General features: G+C 53.1%; 1 protein-coding gene across 1 annotated transcript in view; it reads left to right on the top strand.

The window, feature by feature from the left end:
- The window catches only part of DNAH9 (dynein axonemal heavy chain 9), a gene marked incomplete at both ends in the record, with an annotated part of 144,840 nt that overhangs the window by 13,947 nt on the left and 109,056 nt on the right, over positions 1-21,837 (top strand). Inside the window, 16 exon segments of the mRNA XM_082294246.1 lie at positions 251-1,121; positions 1,972-2,102; positions 3,015-3,141; positions 6,403-6,555; positions 7,479-7,604; positions 8,201-8,440; positions 9,392-9,552; positions 10,266-10,422; positions 11,170-11,274; positions 13,122-13,279; positions 13,609-13,747; positions 14,980-15,267; positions 15,956-16,166; positions 18,325-18,452; positions 19,513-19,621; positions 20,240-20,387. Coding sequence (XP_082150372.1) covers positions 251-1,121; positions 1,972-2,102; positions 3,015-3,141; positions 6,403-6,555; positions 7,479-7,604; positions 8,201-8,440; positions 9,392-9,552; positions 10,266-10,422; positions 11,170-11,274; positions 13,122-13,279; positions 13,609-13,747; positions 14,980-15,267; positions 15,956-16,166; positions 18,325-18,452; positions 19,513-19,621; positions 20,240-20,387 — 3,252 coding nt within the window.

Here is a 21,837-nt window from a genome sequence, read left to right as displayed (position 1 = left end):
GTAAGGGCTCATCCCTGCATGTGCTGGGGATCCACAGACCTCCTCCCTGTTCACAGCCTGTGTGGCTGTGGTGTTGTGTCCCCGGGAAGAGGTTGGGTTTGAGGGGTGTCAGCAGTGCCACGTGGCTCAGCCATCAGGGTGTAGTAGAGACCTTTCATCTCTCCCGTGGCTCTCAGAGGCTCTGGTTGTTTTATGGGTTCTTTAGAAGTTGTTGCAATATCACTTACGAAGAATAAACATTTATTTCTAGGTTTGACACCGAAAAGCCTTATCAACTGCTGGATGCAAAGCACATGGAGATTAAACAGATGGAGTCAGCCATGACCTCGATTTATGAATCAGCCGGTCTGTTTGAAGTCACGGTGCCAGAGTATAAACAACTGAAGCAGTGCAGGAAGGAGCTGTGTCTTCTCAAAGAGCTCTGGGACATGATCTCCCTGGTGAACACCAGCCTCGATGACTGGCAGACCACCAAATGGGTGGATATTAACGTGGAGAACATGGATCTGGAGTGCAAAAAGTTCGCAAGAGAGATTCGGAATCTGGATAAGGAGATGAGGGCGTGGGATGCTTTCAGTGGGCTGGACAGCAAGGTGAAGAACATGCTGGCAGCCCTGAAGGCTGTGGCAGAACTGCAAAATCCTGCCATCAGGGAGAGGCACTGGAACCAGCTGATGCAGGTGACGGGCGTGAGGTTTGTGATGGATTCGGACACCACCCTGGCTGACCTCCTCAAGCTCAACCTGCATCAGTTTGAGGGGGAGGTCCATGGCATTGTGGACAAAGCGGTGCGAGAAATGAGCATGGAGAAGGTGCTGAAGGAGCTGAGGATGACTTGGAGCTCCAGGGAGTTTCAGTATGAGCCTCACCCCCGCACCAACATCCCCTTGCTGAGATCAGATGAGGAGCTCATTGAAACTTTAGAAGACAACCAGGTGCAGCTGCAGAATTTAATGTCATCCAAGTACATCGCTTTCTTCCTGGAGGAGGTGTCTGCCTGGCAGAGGAAACTCTCCACCGCCGACTCCATCATCTCGCTCTGGTTTGAGGTGCAGCGCTCGTGGTCTCACCTGGAGAGCATTTTCATAGGCTCAGAAGATATCCGGGCACAGCTTCCCCAGGTATGAGCCCCCAAATCCCGGATTTCCTGTTTGGAAAGTGCTCTAGAGGAGGCCCCATTATTAAATGGGGTTATATGTGCCAAGTTCCCCAAAGCAGGGCTGTTCTCCTGCTTCTGGAGGCTCCCTCCGTGCTGTGGTTGTTCCCCCAGTGCTGCCCCAGGATGGTTTTGTACCCCAGGCTGTGCTCGAGCCGTGCTGAGGGGCTGGTCTCCCTGCCACCACTGCATGGCAAACACAGAGTTCCTGGGGACTGAGCAGGAGCTGCTGCCTTCCTTCAGTGCTGCAGGCGTGTTCCCTCTTCCCTCGGAGGGGAGAGGAGCGAGATCATTACTCAGACACTACAAATCATCAAACAGAGCTGGCCCAGGCAGCTTTGGCAGCTTCCCCTCCTGGCCTTCCACACTGGTGCTGGGAGAGAGCAGCTCTTCTCCTGCTCTGGGAAATGGAGCAGAGCTGGTGCTCTTCCACTTGTGCTTCTGCTTTTTTATGAGGCTGTCCCAACTCTTGGGTGTTTGACCCCTGGAGCAGAGTGAGTTCCCTTGTGCTTTGTGGATCTATTCAGGGCTGTGGGAAGGAGCAGCCTGTGGGCTCAGCTGGTGCCTGGCATTTCCCCATGGTGGGGAGAACTTGGCTGATGAGCCAAAGGGCAGCATGAAGCTTGGCAGGGTGTTTACCCAGCTCCTCAGGTCCAGCTCCCAGTGTTACTCCACACTTGCAGCTGTGCTGAGGAGGAACGTGCCTTTCACTGGTGAGGGAGGAGCTTTCCCCTCACCCCAAGGACAGCCCTCAAAGGATGTGACTTCTCAGCACACCATTAGAGCGTTGCTGTGACCTTTGTGTCCCTTTGTAGGACTCCAGGCGCTTTGAAGGGATTGATGTGGATTTTAAAGAACTGGCCTATGAAGTTCAGAAAACGCCAAACGTTGTTGAGGCCACCAATAAACCAGGTCTGTCCCAGCAGCTGGAGGACATCCAGAGTAGGTAGGTAGAGCATCAGTCCCAGGGTTTTGTCAGAGACTGGAATCAACTGTAAGAAGTTGGTTGAACCTGTGCTCCAAGGCTTTTTCCAAGGCTGTGCATCCTCTGCAGTCACAAATCACAGCTTTTCTGATCTTTCTCAAGTTTTTCTGTTTGTGACCCATCACCTTGAAGCCCCTGAGTGGAATCTGGCACACTCTCATCCTGAATATTAATTTGACCACAGCTCCCTGAAACAGACCTGATGCCCTGAGTTGGAGACACTTCTCATTTAACACATGAATCTGCCTGAAAAACACTTCAAAGTCCATGTTAAGCTGTTGTGCCAGTAGCAGCTCTCCATTTCAAATAAAGATTTGATTTTATTTTCAATCGAACAAGGCCAATGTTCCTTACAGAGAATGTTATTTAAGAACTTTGTAAGCTCAGCAGCAGTTTAGCATGTGAACACTGCGAGATTCATTTTAGATCGGAGCAAACAAGTTTCCTTTCATGCTCTGCAAACACAAAAAGCTGAGCTGGTTGGAATCAGACTTTAAAATGTGGCTCATTAGAATAAAAGCAGTTCTGGAAATGTTCATCCCAGTGGATGCCACCACCTGTGGCAGCTACGAGCTTGTCTAAAGCAGTGGGTCAGACTGCAAACCTTCCCAACCTCTTCTTCCGCTTGTGCTTCTGCTTTTTTATGAGGCTGTCCCAACTCTTGGGTGTTTGACCCCCAGAGCAGAGAGTGAGCTGTGAGTTCCCTTGTGCTTTGTGGATCTATTCAGGGCTGTGGGAAGGAGCAGCCTGTGGGCTCAGCTGGTGCCTGGCATTTCCCCATGGTGGGGAGAACTTGGCTGATGAGCCAAAGGGCAGCAGGAAGCTTGGCAGGGTATTTACCCAGCTGTCCTGGGCTCTGCTTTGTCTCCCCAGGTTGTCTCTGTGTGAGAAGGCTTTGGCTGAATATTTGGACATGAAAAGGTTGGCCTTCCCCAGATTTTACTTCATTTCTTCTGCAGATTTACTGGATATTCTTTCCAACGGCACCAACCCCCATCTGGTAAGGCTTGTACTGCATCACCTTTGCATTTTCCAGCTGTCAGTAGTGTCAGTGGAAGGTGTTGTCCTGGGACTCTCCCCAGCGTCCTTTCTGGAGTGATTTTCTCCCACCCTGCATGGATTAATCACTCTTTCACAGCTGATCTCCATCTGTCATTGCTGACAGCACTGCCCTGGGGGTTGTCTGATCTAACCCCGGTGATGCTTGTGGCAGGTTCAGAGAGCACCTCCATGGCTTTTGTGCCATAAAAACCGTGGGCTTGCTCCTGCTGGGATACAGTGAGGTTGCAGGAAACTGACTTTCTCAAGGATCTCATCCAAAACTTGTTGCTGACCTTGGATCCCAACCTGGGATGCCACCAAAGAGCCCCGGATGGGTCGTTCCAGTGTGGAGGTGTTGACACTGGTGGCTTGTAGAGGGCAGAAGAGGCAATTTCCAGTAAGTGCTTCTTCCTTCCCCTGTGCAAAGCCTTTGGGATGTCCTGATGGCAGGGCAGGGAGGAGCACAACCTGCACGAGGTGAGCAGCTGGTGGTCAGCCAGTGGCTGTGGCTCAGGGCTAGATGGGTGCCTGATCCTGCACAGGGCTTCTGGGATGGGGTCTGAACGCCCCAAATGCACCATTCCTCCTGTTTACTCAGCAGGATTGCGGGATCCTCCCGGGGAGGAGCTGGCAGTGACCTTCCTGCTGTAAGAAATGGCATCACAGTCCCCTTCCCTCCATTCCCTGGGATCAGAGCCCTCTATCCCCCGTGGGCAGAGTTCAGAGGATTCAGTCCTGCAGGTGCTTTTCCATGTGGAGCATGGCAGTGGTGGAGCTGCTGTCAGGAAGCCTCAGCCACTTTGCCTCAGCAGCCTGGTTTGGGAGGCATCACTAATCCTAAGGTTGGTGTATAAACCAAACCAACATATTGACAGCAAATGGAGGCTGTTGGGAAAGGAATCAACTCCTTATTCCACCTTTTAGTAGTGAGCATTCTCACCCTCCTTGAGCTTTTCCTCCTTTTCAGCGTTCGTGGCAGCCCGTGAGTGGGGCAGGTCTGGAAATGCTCTTGTTGCCACTAACCTTTAACTCTGCTTGGATGTGTTTGCTGCTGCTGGGTGTTTTCAGCCCACAGAGTGTCGTAAATACACCACTGATTGATGCTTAAAATGGAGAGAGAGAGAAAAAACACAGGAAGCAGAGCAAAGCTGCTGTGTTGAAATGCTCCATGGAGTAAGGAGAAATTCCTGGTGCTTTCAGTTATTCAAAACTATTTGCAGTAAAATCAAAGTAAATGTCAGGCAGGATCATGCATGGATACGCTTTCAGCCTTTCCACTGTAGTTTCAAAGCCTGATAATTCCTAAAGGAGGATTAAATAGACAATGATATTATCCACTTGAACTGGATATCGACCTGGTGCAGATTCAGGTGCGTTCTGGGCTCTGGTGGCAGAATTGTATCGAGTGCTGGAGCACAGCCAAGGCCCTGCAGAGTGGCCAGGGGCTGTGAGTGGCCAGTGGGCATTGCTGAGCCTGACCACTTACAGGTGTAAAACAGGATTCCATGGTTTGTGTAAGATTTGAAAGGAGATTTGCTTGTCCAGGTGGGGAAGCTGGGTGTCCATTGCTTCTTGATCCACTTGGCACCTCCTGGGATTTGGCCAGGTGGGAAACTGATGGGCTCTGGCCACCTGTGGGACAGCTTGTGAGGAGGGGTTGGAATCCTCTGTGGGACAGGGAGTGAGAACTGGACAGACGAGCCACAGGATCATAGGATATCCTGAGCTGGAAGAGACCCCCAGGATCACCCAGTGCAGCCCCTGGCCCTGCCCAGACCCCCCAACAACCCCACCCTGGGCATCCCTGGCAGTGCTGTCCAAACGCTCCTGGAGCTCTGGCAGCCTCGGGGCCGTGCCCATTCCCTGGGGAGCCTGGGCAGTGCCCAGCACCCTCTGGGGGAAGAACCTTTCCCTTCTATCCAACCTAAGTTCCCCTGACACCGCTCCAGCCTTGGGTTCCTGTCCCTCAGGAGGAGCTGCAGCCCCTGGTGAGCTCTGCCCTCAGTCTCCTTTTCTCCTCTGAACAGACCCAGTGCCCTCAGCTGCTCCTCATATGGCCCCTCAAGGCTCTTCACCATCTTCATGGCCCTCCTCTGGACACTGTCATGCTTTAATGTCTTTTTACAATTGTGGCACCCAAAACTGCCCCAGCACTCAAGGTGAGGCCACGCCAGTGCAGAGCAGAGTGGGACAATCCTGTCCCTCCCCTGGCTGGCCACGCTGGGCCTGATGCCCCCCAGGACAGGGATGTCCCTCCTGGCTGCCAGGGCACTGCTGGCTCAGATCCAACTGGCCGTGGAGCAGCACCCCCAGGTCCCTTTCTGTGGCGCTGCTTTTCAGCCTCCTGTTCCCCAGTGCTCCCAGCTGTCCCTGAAAGCAGGAGAGCACCAGGAGGTACAGGCTGTTCTCTTTTCCCACCCTGCCCATGGGGTTTGTCCATCTCCCTGTCTCAGCAGCACCTGGCTGGGACAGCTCTGGGGGCTGCCCTGTCCCGTGGGGTCCCTGCTGGCAGCAGTGTGTGACACAGGGCTGGAGCTGGGTGTGAGGTACTGCTCCAGAAGCTCTGGTGACCTCTCAGCTCCAGGCAGGTGCTGGTGTTGGGAGCCTCAGGAGCTGTGCTGGTGTCTCCCCTCTGGCTTTGCAGGCTCAGCTGGCTATGGACAGGGCAGAACTGAATCATTCTGCTCCTTCTGGAGGAGTGCTTTTGGTTGAGATGAGGGTTTTGTCTGGGTTGTTGAGCTGTTTATCCTGGGACTCGGGCAGAAATAAAGATCTGGCTTCTCCACAGAGGAAAATTCAGGACTTTTCTTTGGCACAAAATTGATTTCTAGGAGGGAAAAATCAGAAAGGTTCCTAGTGAGGAAAACTTCCCAGTGCTGAGAACAGGACAAGGGGGAGCAGGGTGGAGCAGCACTGCCTGCAGGGAGACTGGGACTCGGTCAGGCGGTGTTTGGATGGTTTCTGTGCTTTTGCCCTGTCTGGGAGATCTCAGGATTTATTAGGGCCTGTCCCTGTTCTAAAATGAGCTACAAGAAAAAAATACTGAGAAGGCCAGCAAGAGGCTTGTGCTGGCAGCATCCTGGCCATGAGTGAGAAGATGTGGTGCTGCCAGGATGTCCAAGTCATGCTTCGTGAGCAGGACTGTGCCTGCCACACCTTTGCTGCTCTCTGCCCTGCCTGTCCCATCTCCCTCACTTTATTTATACAATCCCTTTCACAGGTGCAGCGTCACCTTCCCAAACTCTTTGACAACTTGGCCAAGCTGAAATTCCAGGTGGACTCTGAGCAGAAGACGACCAAGGTTGGGCTGGGAATGTACAGCAGAGAGGAAGAATATGTCCAGTTCAGTGAGCCCTGTGACTGCAGTGGGCAGGTGAGAGGGGAGACCTTGTCTGTCCAAGCTGCCCGGTGGAACCTGCCCTCCCACACCCTTGAGTGGGCGTCCCTGGCCAAGATCTTGTAGAGCTTCACTGCCCTGCCTTTATGAGAAAAACTGGGAGAGGCAGTGTGGAACTTAATCCTTGCTTACACCACAGCTCTAGTCCTGCTCTGGATGGGCCCTCACAGCCCACGGTGTGAGCAAGAGCTGTGGCCTTTTCCTTACTAGGGTTTTTTTAATTTTAGTTATTGGAAGATGTTTTGGAGGTGACTCTTGCCCTCCCAGTTGGGAGGGGGTACAGATTGAAATAGATCAAATTATTCCATAGTACTTCTGCATGGGTACCTTTGGAAAGAAAAGGGTTTTCCCCCTGTTTTCCAAATCTTCCTTATTTTGTAGGATGAGTGGAAGCACAAAATTTAAGAATCAAATTACTGCTCAGCTTTTCTGTCCCTGTAGCTGCACTTTTCTCCATGGACTATTACAGGAAGCTGAAGTAGGTAATACCAGCTCTGAGCTCCCCAGTGATGGCACTTGGCATTTAAACTCTCCTCTCAGTGAGGACTTTGCCTGTGAAATACTAAATTCAGCAGGAACTGTGTTCCCAGCATTCTCTTGCTGCTGGCAGGTTGTGCTCAGGTCCCACAGGTGACTCTGTCACAGCCTGGAGCTGGAACACGCTGAACTAAATTGCTCCTCAGCGGAGTTCAGTTTGGTTCCTCCTATAGCTGGAGTTCCACAAAAACCTGCTTGGAAAGAGCTGCTGATCCTGCAGGCCCAGAAATGGCTGAGTGCCCCAGTTTGGAGGAGGCCTGAGGCTTGTTTGACAGCAGAGCTGAGCTGCTTGTCCCACTCTCTGCCATCCCTTGCTGCCAAGAAGGAGCAGGAGTCTTCTTAGGATTTCATCCCTGCTGCAGGTCGAGGTGTGGCTCAATCGCCTGCTGGGCACCATGAGGGCCACGGTGAGGGACGAGATGACCGCGGCTGTGGCGGCCTACGAGGACAAGCCGAGGGACCAGTGGCTCTTTGACCACCCTGCCCAGGTACTGTCCCTGCTCCTGGGGGCACCTGGGCTTTCCCTGCTGTCCTGCCCTTCCCTGCTTCCAGTGGGGTCTCTGCCTGTGGATGGGAATGTTTCTGCCTGTGCTGTCCAGGAGGGAGGAAGGGCGAGTTCTCCTCTCTCTTGGCCATCTCTTGATGGATTCCCAGGCTGAGCTCCGTGCTCTGACCGGAGCTCTGGGCAGGACGCAGCTCGGGGGCCTGGGCAGTGGCTGCTGCACCCCAGGGGTCACAGGAAGCCCCTGCCCCCAGAGAGGTGAGAGAACAAGTTGGTGAGGCCTGATGAGAGGAAAGAGCCCCTTGGATGCCCCTCTGGCGGCCTCGTGGTCTCCAGCTCGGCCTCCTATGTGGTCAGACATGGGAAAGGGGCTCATTTACAGCTGAGCAGCTGCTGAACGTGTCTGGGGTGGGATTTCAATGGATGTAAAGTGGATCCCGCTCTCCTGGCTGCTGTGGTACTCTATGACAAAATACTGCATTTCATGTCGGGGGTGCTTCATCCTTGATCTCCCCATGGATCAGACACTCAAATGTCAGGCAGCCCTGGTGTTCCCCTGCTGTTGAGCCACTGTTTCCCCAGGTGGCTCTCTGCTGCACCCAGATCTGGTGGACAGCTGAGGTGGGCATGGCCTTCTCCAGGATGAAGGAGGGCTACGAGAAGGCCATGAGGGAGTACCACAAGAAGCAGGTGGCCCAGCTGAACACCCTGGTGACGATGCTGCTGGGGCAGCTCTCCAAGGGCGACAGGCAGAAGATCATGACCATCTGCACCATCGACGTGCACGCGCGGGATGTGGTGGCAAAGATGATAGCACAGAAGGTTGGTGTTCCCAGCCCAGCGTGGGCCATGCTGGTGTTGAAGGGGAGATCACAGAGTGACAGAGCAGGGGCAGGCACCAGGATCGTGCCTGGCTCCGCAGGGCACTTGTGGCCATGAGGAAAAGCGTTTGGGCTTTCTTTTCTGTGGCTTTCTTGCTCTGGAGTGGGGCCACAGGGAATCCCTTGGGGTTTGTCTGCCAGTCCCACACCACTGCCCTGCCCTCATAGACTCCCAGGATGGTTTGGATTGGAAGGGGCCTTATAGCTCTTCTCATTCCAACGCCCTGCCGTGGGCAGGGACACCTTCCACTATCCCAGGGTGCTTCAAGCCCTGTCCAGCCTGGCCTTGGGCACTGCCAGGGATCCAGGGGCAGCCACAGCTTCTCTGGGCACCCTGTGCCAGGGCCTCCCCACCCTCAGAGCCAGGAACTCCTTCCTGATATCCCATCTATCCCTGCCCTCTGGCAGTGGGAAGCCATTCCCTCTTATCCTGGCACCCCATGCCCTTGTCCCCAGTCCCTCTCCAGCTCTCCTGGAACCCCTTTAGGCCCTGGCAGGGGCTCTGAGCTCTCCCTGGAGCCTTCCCTTCTCCAGACTGAACACCCCCAACTCTCCCAGCCTGGCTCCAGAGCAGAGGGGCTCCACCTCTCTAATCACTCTGTCCTTGACAGTCTCACATCCCACCCTGCACGCGGGTGGGAAGGTGCCCTGGGTGTGCTGGGTTGTGGCTTTACCCTCACCTGTGTTTCTGGGGGGCAGCCAGGCCGAGCACAGATTTCTGGCTCATTTGGTTCCCCCCTCTGGGAGCTGGGGCAGCGCCACTCCTCAGCCCCTGCCCTTGCAATGACCAGTCCACAGCCGGTGACAGCTCCCTCGCAGCACCCTTGGGCCCCGAGCTGTGTGTGCCTGGCACTCCCTGCCCTGCTGTGACTGTGCTGGTGGCACGTTGCAGGTGGACAGTGCCCAGGCGTTCCTGTGGCTGTCGCAGCTGCGGCACCGCTGGTCGGACGAGGAGCGGCACTGCTTGGCCAACATCTGCGACGCCCAGTTCCTGTACTCCTACGAGTACCTGGGCAACACCCCTCGGCTCGTGATCACCCCCCTGACCGACAGGTGAGGCCCTGGGGAGCTCCCTCATGGCTGAGACAGAGCTGCCAGACAAAGAGGGGTTTGCTTGGGATGCCCACATCCCTCTTGTTTGCCCCCGTGTCCCAGCGAGCTGGTGGCAGAGCTGCAACTCCCACTTGGTTTGGGATTTTACAGTGAGGGAGCTGGGGGGACTCTCCTGGAGGAAAGGAGGCTCAGGAGGGACCTTCTCACTCTCTGCAACTCCCTGACAGGAGGGGGCAACCGGGGTGGGGTCAGGTCTGCTCCCAGGGAACAAGGGACAGGATGAGAGGAAACAGCATCAAGTTGCACCAGGGGAGGTTCAGGTTGGGTATTGGGAAAAATTTCTTCACTGGAAGTGTTGTCAAACCCTGGCACAGGCTGCCCAGGGCAGTGATAGAATCACCATCACCAAAGGTGTCCAAAAAACACGTGGATGTGGCACTAATGGACATGGTTTAGTGGTGAACAAGGGGCTGGTGCTGTCCTGATGATCTGATTTGATGATCTTAAAGGTCTTTTCCAACCTTTAAGATTCTGTGATGCACTGGAGAAGTCCCAGCAGGGCAGAGGTGGTTGATGATGCCCCAAAGGACTTTCAGCTTGGCCATGCTCGCACAGAGCTGTCCCAAAGGAGGGCGCAGGGCTCTGCAGAGTGCCCTGGAGTGACCTGTGGCACCCAGCTCACTCTCTTTCCCCTTTTCCCTCGTCCTGTGCAGGTGTTACATCACCCTGACCCAGTCTCTGCACCTGACCATGAGCGGGGCCCCTGCGGGCCCTGCTGGCACCGGCAAGACAGAGACCACCAAGGACTTGGGCCGTGCCCTGGGCATCATGGTGTACGTGTTCAACTGCTCCGAGCAGATGGACTACCAGGTACTGCTCCCCCAAACGGGGCTGCTCAGGGAGCCTGAGGGATGGGAGGGATCCAGCTGGGCTTGCTCCGATCCATCCGCTCTCCTCACACCCCTGCTGCCTCCCTTCCTGCTGAACAGCTTTCTCTCCTCCTCCCTTTGCTTCTCTAAGACTTCCACAAGGTTCTTCAGGAGGGAGAGATCTGAGCTGTGCTCTCTGCCCTGTTCCACCTTTCCCTTCCCTCCTGGAGTTAGATTCCATACGAAATACTTCACAAATTCTGGCCTGTTCAGTCAAGCCCGAGGCTGTGCTGATCCCTTCCCTCTCAGCACACCCACAGGCATGGGGAGGGACCTCTCCTGGTTTCTCAGGATCCTCTCCTGGGATGAGGCCAACGCTGGGTCACGGGGCTGAGCCCTGTGGTCTCCACGGGGCAGTGGGTTTGATGGCCTTGGATGGTATTTTATCCAGCTGAGGTCTCCCATGGAAGTGGGGCTGTCAGTAGCTCAGCCCGGCTGACCTTTAAATGGAACCAGAGTGCAGAGATGTCGAGAGAGTGCAATTAGCAAATCAAGTGGCAAACTGTGCAGAGCTATAAATATTATAATTGAGTTGTGCCTACTGCTCCCTTGCACTTTTCTAAATACCCACAATAGGCTGTAAATTGCTATAAATAAACAGGCAGGGAAATCAAATCCATTTTTTGCTGGAGTTGATTCTGTTTATGATTTCACTCTTGTAATATTACTTTATTTTTTTTCTTTTCAGTCTTGTGGGAATATTTACAAAGGCCTTTCCCAGACAGGAGCCTGGGGCTGTTTTGATGAATTTAACAGGATCTCAGTTGAGGTCCTTTCTGTGGTTGCTGTACAGGTAAGTGGTGAAAAGCTTGTGGATAAATACAAGCCTGACTTCCTTCCTGCCTTCCTCCCTCCCTCCCTTCTGGGTCTAGGTGTTGTCCAAATCCTAAATCTCATTGGAATCCCCTGAAAATGCCAGTTAAATCAACTGCCAGGGGAGCTGGAGTGGCAGCTGGGTGCTCAACTGCACTGTTGAGGCAGTGAGCTCCCACAGGGGCAGATCTGAAGGGTTTGAGTCTTGGGGGACTTCAGTACCAAAAATTGAGTTGCCAAGATATCAAAGTTCTTTTGGTCCCAAATGTCAGCTGCCAGTGCAGGTTTTGGGATCCCAGTGTTTGACTGAGGTGCTGAATTCTTCCTAGACCCTCTTTGGGGCTTGGCATTGCAGAAATTAAGGTCTAGAGCCCAGAAGTTTCTACACTTCTGTAAATGTTTTGGTCAAAGGAATTGTTCTGAACTCCTCCACAACCTCCTCACTCTCATCTCTCGTTCTCTCATCGTTGTCCCTCATGTGATGTCCCAGAGAAGTCCCAGGCAGGTACAGGAGTTTGGGTACAGGAGTTTGTGTGTCGTTCCCTCCCTGCTTCCCTTCCACCAGGTTCTAGTCTAAAGTTGTCATTGAAAAACCTCTTTGAGGATGTTAAAATAAAAGGGGAAGCTGAACAAAAGAAGCCCAGCTATGACTCAACTGCTAATGATTCCCTGGCTCCTGGCTGGAGCAGTGTCTGAGTGAGAGGCAGGGCTGTCACTCCATCATCGCCTCTCCCGCTGCTATTAGAGGGTAACCATGGCGATGGTTAATTGGCTGCTTTAGTCATGCAGCTCGTGTCCATGTGGGTCCTTACAAAGAGAAACTCCGTTAATTGCTTGGCTTTAGCATGGCAAACAGGTGTAACTTGGGGGCAGCCAGCAGAGAGAGATTCCTCCCTCGCTGAAGTGCTGCTATCAAGGAGGTGAGCTGGCTGCAAGGAACTGCTCCTTTGGGAAGGAGGGTCTGGCTGTGATGGACTCACTCCATCAGTGGAAGGTGGGCAGTGAGGTGGCCTGGCTGTGATGGACTCACTCCATCCAGTGGAAGGTGGGCAGTGAGGTGGCCTGGCTGTGATGGACTCACTCCCTTTGGAAAGTGGGGGATGAGAAGAAAAAAGCTGCGACCAGGCAAATATCAGTGAGTGGAGGTATCAGGGGAGGTCTCCCAGCTTCTGCCTTGTGGGTTTGGGTTTAAATTAAGCATCTGATGTCCCCAAAATCTTTAAAAGCAATATCAAGGGATCAGTTTGCAGTTGAGCTGAGGCCAAGTTTTATGGGGAATGCAGGTCCTCAAGGAGCAGAGCAAGCACAGGAGCTCTGGGCTGTCATGAAGGGCAGTGTGTGAGGAGGGGTGAAGGGGCAGGGGGGGAATCAGGGCAGACTCTTTGGGGCTGCTGTGGGTGTTGGTTGTGCTCTGGGTGCCTCCACAGCCCTGTGTCTCCTCTCCAGCTCTGGCCTCCTGTGAAATTGAGAAGTTGAAGAGCTGGTTTAGCCTATGGGGTTTTTGCTGTGAGATCCAGGTGGCTTTGGAGGCATTTCCTTCTCCCCTCACCCACATCCATCAGTGTCTTATGAAGCAAATTCTTGCAACTCCTTTCAGTTTGACTGCCCGGTCTCTTCAGCTCTTTTCTGCTTTTTCTGAGTTGGATTGTGATGGGAAACACACAGATTTACCCCAAACGGTGTGTAAGGCTTTACATGGTCAGTAAAAACACAAACCGGAGCAGTGATAAGCCCCAGTCACCGTGGGCCAAGTGCAGGGAGGGCAGCACTGCTCTCTGGGGTTTTTCATACCTGAGCACCAGCACTAAGCTCTGCCTTGGTTCCTAGGTGAAGAGTGTGCAGGATGCCATACGGGAGAAGAAGAAATCCTTCAATTTTCTTGGAGAAGACATTAAGTTAGTCCCCTCAGTCGGGATTTTCATCACCATGAACCCTGGTTATGCAGGACGAACCGAGCTGCCTGAGAATTTAAAAGCTCTCTTCAGGTGAGTCGAGGTCAGGTTTTGTCACCAGTGTTATAAGAGTGGCAGAAATCGTCTTGTGGAACATCCAGGTTTGGCTTCATTTTCTTGGGAAATTCCCTTGCACTGGAGATTCACAGATGGTTTCAGCCTTGTGCCCAGGCCTGGATCAGGGAATGCACAAGGAGGGCAAGGGAGTTCTGTCCTGTGCCGTGGGAAAGGCGCTGTGGGCAGACTGGGAAGGTCTCCAGTGGCTCACGGGAGAGGATGTGGAAAATAAAGCTACAAACGCACTGCCCTTGAGCTCTGTAGCCATCACTTGCTCTGCAGTCCTTTCCTGCCTGTCTCCCTAGGCCCTGTGCAATGGTTGTGCCAGACTTCGAGCTGATCTGTGAGATTATGTTGGTGGCCGAGGGCTTCCTTGAGGCCCGGGCCTTAGCCAGGAAGTTCATCACGCTGTACCAGCTCTGCAAGGAGCTCCTGTCCAAGCAGGTGAGCCCTGTGCTGTGCTCTGGATCCTCCAAATCAGGAATGTGACACTCTGCCATGCATCCCCATGGCTGAAGCTTCACGGCGTTCAGTTCCTGTCTGCCTTTGTGGCAGCTGCTGGGAGAAGGGAGGGTTTGTGATCGTCAGAGCTATGGCATTTTCAAACTGCTCTCCTGGAGGATCTGCAGGGACAAAAGCACTTGACCAGCTGCATTAGTGAGACTTTTCAAATGCCACCAAGGTTGGAGCAGTGTGCAGTGACCCTGTGCTTTCCAGTCTCTTAGTTCCTATTGATTTTCCTGCCTGCGAGGGGTTCATGATGACTGTTCCTCTCTTAGTCCAACTAAACACTTCTCTTTCATGTCAAGTGTTGACCATGCAGGGCCACTTCCAGTGCAAAACTCTGGTTAATCAGATTTTAACTCGTCATCGTCTGCATAGATCAAAGCTGGGGCCAGTGGTGAGTGGAGTCAGGGCTCCAGATGGAAAACCTGATCTTGGCTGTGCCAGCATGAGCTTGGGTGGGTTTCTGCCTTGTCAAGGAAGCTTTGTGCTGTGCAGCTGGAGGCCCTGTGGGAGCTGTGGCCTCCCACATGAATCAGTCAAGCTGTTGGGCTGTGCTCTGCAGGGTCGGGAGCAGAAATAGAAGGACTTGCTTTTTGGCTTGAGTTCCTCTCATACCTCTTTAGGATTCCTTTTCAGCAGTGCCCCTTTTCCTTTCCCTGCCCCTTCTTGGTTGACTGTACCCAGGACGAAATGTGCCTGGTAACCTGGGGATGGGCAGGATGGAGAAATTTGGGTGTCTGAGGCCTCAGAATGGACTAACAAGCCTTTCACCTCAGTAGCTCCTGCAGATTCAGGGCTCTGGCTGGCCTTGCTTAACGTGCACAAAGGCCAAGCAAACTGCTTTGGGGTTTAGGGAAAAAAATTGCTTAGGTCTCCAGAGCACAAATCCTCCTGCTGACTTAGTGCCAGCTCTGAGCCCATGTGATGGCACGAACAGCTGAAATACTTGACTCTTTAGTACTGTCCCTGGTGGGAAGCTCACCTTCTGAAATGGAGACCAGCTGACTCAGGCTGGTGGAGGTCTCTGGCCACGACACAGATAATGGATTTGGCTGCATTTCCATTGCTGACTGGCCTGGCAGCTGGGGCTGCTGGTTCTTGCCCCTGTGCTGGTACTGTCTAGGCACAAACCCATCCCTGTTTTCATTTCCTTCTTCCCCCCCGTGTAGGATCACTACGACTGGGGTCTGCGGGCCATCAAGTCAGTGCTGGTGGTGGCTGGCTCCCTCAAACGTGCGGACCCCGAGCGGCCGGAGGAGCAGGTCCTGATGCGCTCCCTCCGTGACTTTAACATCCCCAAGATCGTGACAGACGATGTGCCAGTGTTCATGGGGCTGATTGGGGACCTGTTCCCTGCGCTGGATGTGCCTCGGAAGCGTGACCTGGGTTTCGAGGCCGTGGTGAAGGAGGCTGTGCTGGAGCTCCGGCTGCAGCCTGAGGACAACTTTGTGCTCAAAGTAAGACCAAGGGATAATTCTGCTCTACCTACACCATCATCAGCTCATTTGGGTTTTCTCAGCCATCTTTGCTTCTTTAAAGAGGGCTCTGCACAATCACAGTATCATGGAATGGTTTGGGTTGGAAGGCACCTTAAAGCTCAGCTCACTCCAACCCCTGCCATGGACAGAGACACCTTCCATTAGACCAGGTTGCTCCCAAGCCCTGTCCGCCTGGCCTTGGACACTTCCAGGGAAGGAGCAGCCACAATATTCCCCCTGCAGACAGGGTCTGGTGCAGTTGCAGCTGCTCCTAAAGCCAGCGCTGCCTCTTCCCTGGATTTACAAAGAGACCGACTCTTGTAGGCTTGTGCACATGCAGCCCTTGGAGAGCAGAGCCTCCTTGGCTGGTGGCTGTCACATAGTGCTGGAGGTTTGCCTGCCTGCTCAGGATTTCACCCATCATGGTTAGAGTGGTCAGGCCAAGCTCGGGGCTAAATCCCTTTGTGTCTCTGGGTCACAAATTTCTGCAGAAGAGGCCTAATGAGAGCTAATTCCATAGAATGGTTTGAGTTGGAAGGGACCTGAAAGGACATCTCATTCCAATCCCCTGCCGTGCAGGGGCAGGGACTCTTTCCCCTAGACCAGCTTTTGCACACTTGAACTTCAGTTTGGCATCTTTGTGTGAGCTCTGGGCGTGTTTCCCCAGGTGGTGCAGCTGGAGGAGCTGCTGAGTGTCCGGCACTCTGTGTTCGTGGTGGGCTCTGCAGGCACGGGCAAGTCTCAGGTGCTGAGGTCCCTGCACAAGACCTACCAGAGGATGAAACGCCGTCCTGTCTGGACAGACCTCAACCCCAAGGCCGTCACCAATGACGAGCTTTTCGGCATCATTAACCCAGCAACAAGAGAGTGGAAAGATGGTAAATATCATTTCCTGTCTGAATTTGCAGACAAAAAGGGTATTTTTAATGATCCTCCTGAGTGGCAGCAGGATGATGGTTCTCTATGTGCAGGTCTCACAGCCCGGCTGCCGCTCCCAGCCGTGTGAGGGTTTGCTGTTGGAAGGATGTGGAGGGTGTCACAGCTTTTTGGTCATCAATGGGAATTTATCCTTTTGCCATAAGGATAATTATCGTGTCCATTAACACCAACACTTCCCAATTCCCAAGTGGGGCAGGTTGTTTTTTGGGGCTGGGCTGCTGATGGAAGAGAGCTCCCTCCTGCCCTGTGCTGTGCACTGGGGCCCTCCAAAAAGTGCCATCGCCAGGTTTCCATGGCTGGACACTCCCAGCAGCCTTAGAGGTGTTTTTCCACTAAATATCCCTGCCTGATCTCTAGCACATGACACTTGCCAGGCTGTTGATCCTGATTGCTCCTGAGGAGGATAAGATGAGCATTTAAAACCTGCTGAAAGATTACAGAGATGTGGAGTGAGAACGTTGGGTTGTGACTAATCCGGAAAGGCAGCTTTGGTTTCCATGTGTGGCTGTTCTGGGAGCCGTGGGGGAGGTGAGGGAGGACGGCTCCATAAATCATCCTTGGCCAGAGGTCCCCAGGAGCTGCCACCACCTCCCCGGCCCATGCTTTGCTCCAGTGCCAGGGTTAATTCTTTTTAATTATGATTGGGGACCCTGAATCAAAGTGACACAAGGAAGTGTGGGATGCAGCCAGCACCCTGCAGAGAGGACTGCACGTTGGGGATTGTGGACCAGGGACTGTGGGTGGCACTGGACAGCAGGGGGGACATTGGCAGGTGGCTGTCCAGTGTTGTCAATCCTCGAAGGTTTCAAGAGAACTTACAGGACTCCTCTCTGATGGCAGACATCTTCTGCATTAACCATTCCTGAAGATGTTGTTTCTTAATGTCAAAGACCAGCCAGGCCATTTTCAGCACAGCCTGACGAGAGGATGTGTCCCCTTCTGGATGAGCTCCTCCTTTTCCTCTTCCCGAGTTCATCCTGTCACTCATTTCACTGCCAGCAGCTGGAAAGCTGGTCCAGGTTAGGTGGGAAAAGGCCCCACAAGGGAATCCTAAAAGTGCTATTTGTAGAACCAAACTCCTTTTAAATCCCAACACCTCTCTGTGGTGTGGATGCCCGAGGTTGGGAGAGGAGCACTTCCCTCCAGCTGCTGCCGTGGTGGGTGTGAAGGAGGCACTGATGCTCTCAGGCAGGAGCTGCTGCTGACACTGATGGTGCTGGAGTGGTTGCCAGGCTGTGTGCAGTGTGAGGAATGGAGTCCAGGCAGAGCCAGGGAGGTGTTATTCCTGACCCCATCTCGTACCTGTGTCGGCTGAGCTGCTCTGTGTTCAGCTCATGCAATACCACCGGCCGTTCCTGGATCCCAAGGGAATGGCTCGTCCTGGAGAAACAAAGAGCATTCCTGTCACAATTCACAGCAAGAGAGGTTGTTTTTAGTGTTTGCCTGATGTTCCTTCATGCAGACCAGCCTTTCCCTAGGTATTTCCTCATGTGGAGGAGAGTGATGGTTTTGTGGAGCTCTCATTTGCCCTGCAGTACTTCTGCTCTGTTCCCAGCTTCTCGCTCTTCTTAACATTCATTATTTACTCCCCCTGAGACTCTGTATCCTCCTCTGTCTCCTTGATTTTACTGACATTTTGTTCTGTCACTCAATGTCAGTCTGGGCTTGTTCTCCCCTCAGTCTCACTAAAGCCATGACCCAGTGTTTAAAGAATCTTGATTTCCCCAATATACTTCAAGCCACAGAAAAAAAAAAAAAACAGAATTTTCAAGGCATGTTCAGATGATTTTCTCTGTATTGTGTAGTTTGTGTCTTTTTTTTTTTCCTCTGAGTATCTGCTCTGCATTTTCCTATGCCTTATGATTTTCAGTGGGAATGAAGCTCCTGTAGGTCCACAGTCATTCTCAGTGATAATAACTCTGATAATGCTTTTTTTTCTTCAAAGCAGATATCATTACATAGTATTATTCATGTCAAGATGCAAAGAGTTATGAATGTTTAAGGGGAAAGCATAATTTTTAGGGAGTTGCTGGAAAAAGTCTGTTAGAACAGGTGACAACTTCAATGTTCATCAACACATTCGTGTCTCCCTCCCAGGACTGTTTTCATCAATCATGCGGGAGCTGGCCAACATCTCACATGATGGTCCCAAGTGGATGGTACTGGATGGAGATATTGATCCGATGTGGATTGAATCTCTTAACACTGTGATGGATGATAATAAGGTAGTGGATCTAAGGTGAAGAAGCAGGCGTTCCTGGTCGGGTGGGATTCAGCCTGGGAGAAATGCAGATGCTGGAATAACACCTCCCGGAATAATGCAATTGGGGTTTCTTCAGACACACCAAACAATATTGCATAAAGGCAATGGTGCATGAGGGAAATAGCTTAGAGCTTGTTTTCACTGGAATTGCCCTTTTCTGGAGAGTTGTGCTCGTGAGTAATCGCAAATGTCCTGATCATAACTTCAGGCCCTTTGGAAATAGGGTAGGGACATGGTTCTGTACCTTTTCTCCACCCTGAGGGCGTGCTTTGGATTCTGGGTTGTGGAAGAGAGAAGGATTGTTCTAATGCCTGGCAGAAATCATGTCATGGCATCACAGAATGGGACCCTAAACTCATCCCATCCCTGCCCTGCCATGGCAGGGACACCTCCCACTGTCCCAGGCTGCTCCAATCCCTGCCCTTGGACGCTGCCAGGGATCCAGGGGCAGCCACAGCTTCCCTGAGCACCCTGTGCCAGGGCCTGCCCACCCTCACAGGGAGGAATTCCTTCCCAATATCCCACCTAACCCTCCCCTCTGGCAGTGGGAAGCCATTCCCTGTGTCCTGTCCCTCCATCCCTTGTCCAAAGTCTCTCTCCTGCTCTCTTGGAAGCCCCTTCAGGTACCAAAAGGCCACAGTAAGGTCACCCCAGGTCTTTCTTCACGCTGAACAACCCCAGTTTTCTCAGCCTGTCTGAGAACTAACAGAGCTGCTCCATCCCTCTGCTCATCCTGGAGCCTCCTCTGGGCTCTCTCCAGCAGCTCCAGCTCCTCCCTGTGCTGGGCCCCAGGGCTGGGGCAGCTCTGCAGGTGGGGGCTCACCTGAGCAGGGCAGAGGGGCAGAATCCCCCTTGTCCTGCTGGGCACTGCTGGGGCTGCAGCCCTTTGCCCAAGAGCTGCTGTGCCTCGAGGAGCTGGGCTGGGCAGCCAAGCCCAGCAGTGCCGAGTGTTGAACACTCTTCATTCCTGTTCCTGGGAGAGCTCTAGGCTGTCTGTCTTGTCTGTCTGTCTGTACACACAGGTGCTGACCCTGGCCAGCAATGAGAGGATCCCTCTGAACCCCACGATGAGGCTGCTGTTCGAGATCAGCCACCTGCGCACGGCCACCCCGGCCACCGTGTCCCGGGCAGGTGAGTCCCACCTGGGCTGCACCATGCAGCAGGTGGCATCTGGGGCTCTTCAGCAGTCTTTTGGTGTCCCTTTGAAAGCTCTCAGCCTGGAGCAGAGCTGCCCGTGGTGTGCAGGGTGTGTTCCTGAAGCACACGGACACGTGGAGGATCCTGAGCCCACACGGGGAGCTTGCATTGTCTCGGGGGTGTACTCGGAGTGTTCCTACTGCTGCTGTGGGGTCCTGGCTGCAGCACTGCTGAGAGGGCACTCCTGCACAGCTCTGTGTGGGCCTGATGAGGAGAGCCCATCTCTATCCCAAAGAACACCTGATCTTTTGGAGAAGTTGATGGGAATGGGGAATGAAGGTGTTCCCTGGTGCCTGGGGCCCAGAGCAATAACACGGCTCAGGCAACGCCATATTCTGAATTTGGGGCAGGATCATGACAGCTGTCCTGGTTTCCTGAGTTGTGTCTCTTCACTCTTCCCCTCTGCAGTGGGGCAGGAGGAGGGGGCAGGTGATGAGGGACCAGGTGTGTTTGACTGCGTTTCAGCTGTGTGAGAGTAGCTGAAAGTTTGTGGAGGAAAAAGGGAGATTATCTGCTGTGCCCTTACTCTTCTCTCTTCTCCTGCACCTCAAGGGATCCTTTACATCAATGCCTCGGATCTGGGCTGGAATCCCCCTGTGAGCAGCTGGATTGACCAGCGAGAGGTCCAGTCTGAGAGAGCCAATCTGACCATTCTGTTTGACAAGTACCTGCCCGTCTGCCTGGACACCCTCAGGACCAGGTACCGCTGCTTGTGTCTCCACTGGCGAGGGCAGGTCGCTCACCACCTTCCAGACCAGCGGTGCTGGGGCTGTGCTCCAGGGCTGCCCAGTGTCCTCCTTGTCCCCAGGAGCCCTGACTGTCATTGGCTTCAGCTCCAGGAAGCAGTGGGGTGAGGGGGTGGCTGACACTCCTGCCCGTCCTTTGCTGGTCTGCTCTGGTTCTCCTTGGATATTGATTTGATGGCTCCTGTGCTTGTATCAGTTCTGTATCTCTTGGAAGGTAAATGCAGGAGATGCTAAAGAGAAAGTCTTTCCAGTCTCCTGAGGTGTCAGGCCAGAGCAGAGTTCACTGCACAAGTTATGCTTCAGTAGAGCAGATTTCAGACCACTGCTGAAAGAAAGTGTGGAGGATGGAGAGAGCAGATCCTCTTTTATCCTCTCCCCACATCTTTTCCTGCCCCTTGGGGATGAGAGGATGGGGTTGCTCCAGAGGCAGTCCTCTCTTGGATTTCTTTCCTGAAGCATTTGAGCACAGTTGAGTCCATCTGTGGGCATCCAGCCTGGGCATGTTTCATGGCTGGATACTGACCACTGAATGTGACAAATAGGACAAGGGGTGATGGTTTAACAAGGTGAAATTTAGATTAGGAAGAAATTCTTGGCTGTGAGGGTGGGGAGGCCGTGGCACAGGGTGCCCAGAGAAGCTGTGGCTGCTCCTGGATCCCTGGAAGTGTCCAAGGACGGGGATTGGAGCAACCTGGGATAGTGGAAGGTGTCCCTGCCATGGCAAGGAGTGGAAGAGATGACCTTTAAAAGGTCACTTCCAACCCAAACTAGTCCATGATTTTATGATTCTCCATCCTCTGCTTGCTGCCCATACCTGCAGTTTCATTAAAAAATAAAATAAAAGAAAAAGAAGAAAAGTCAGTGTAAACTGAACCTGGGCACCAGCAGCCCCTGAGGGGTGTCAGGAGGAGCTGCTGCAGTGCCAGTCTTGCTCCTTGGGACTGGGAATTGGGAATCTTGCTGGGGAGCTGCTCTCTGGGTGCCCAAACTTTAAAGCTGTTGGCAGCAAAGCCCATCGAGCATCTCCAGCCCTCTCTGCTGAACAATTGTCAGACCATGAAATCCTCAGGATTAGCTGCACCAGCCCCGAGCGGAGTATTTTGGGAGCTTGCTTAATTCAGAAATTGTAGAACCAACCTTTCAAATAGCTCTAATTACTTTATGGAGGACTTCAGTGCTGCTACAACATTAGTTTGGAATTCTGTAAGTGTAGCTTAAACGAATGTAAAATGGCAAGATGAAAGGTTTTATTTTATTACTCTTCTATTTGACCGCTTTTGAACTCCTCACGCTCCCAGGAAATCATCGCCTTTAGCAACTCCTCGATTTTACTTCTTTTCAAGAGGATCAAAGTTTTTAAATGCTTGAAACTTCTGATTACTGTTATTATGTATGTGTGTGCCA

This window comes from Coloeus monedula (genome assembly GCF_965178545.1).
Source record: "Coloeus monedula genome assembly, chromosome: 19".
Lineage (NCBI taxonomy): Eukaryota > Metazoa > Chordata > Aves > Passeriformes > Corvidae > Coloeus > Coloeus monedula.
This window is presented reverse-complemented; position numbering and strand designations above follow the sequence as displayed.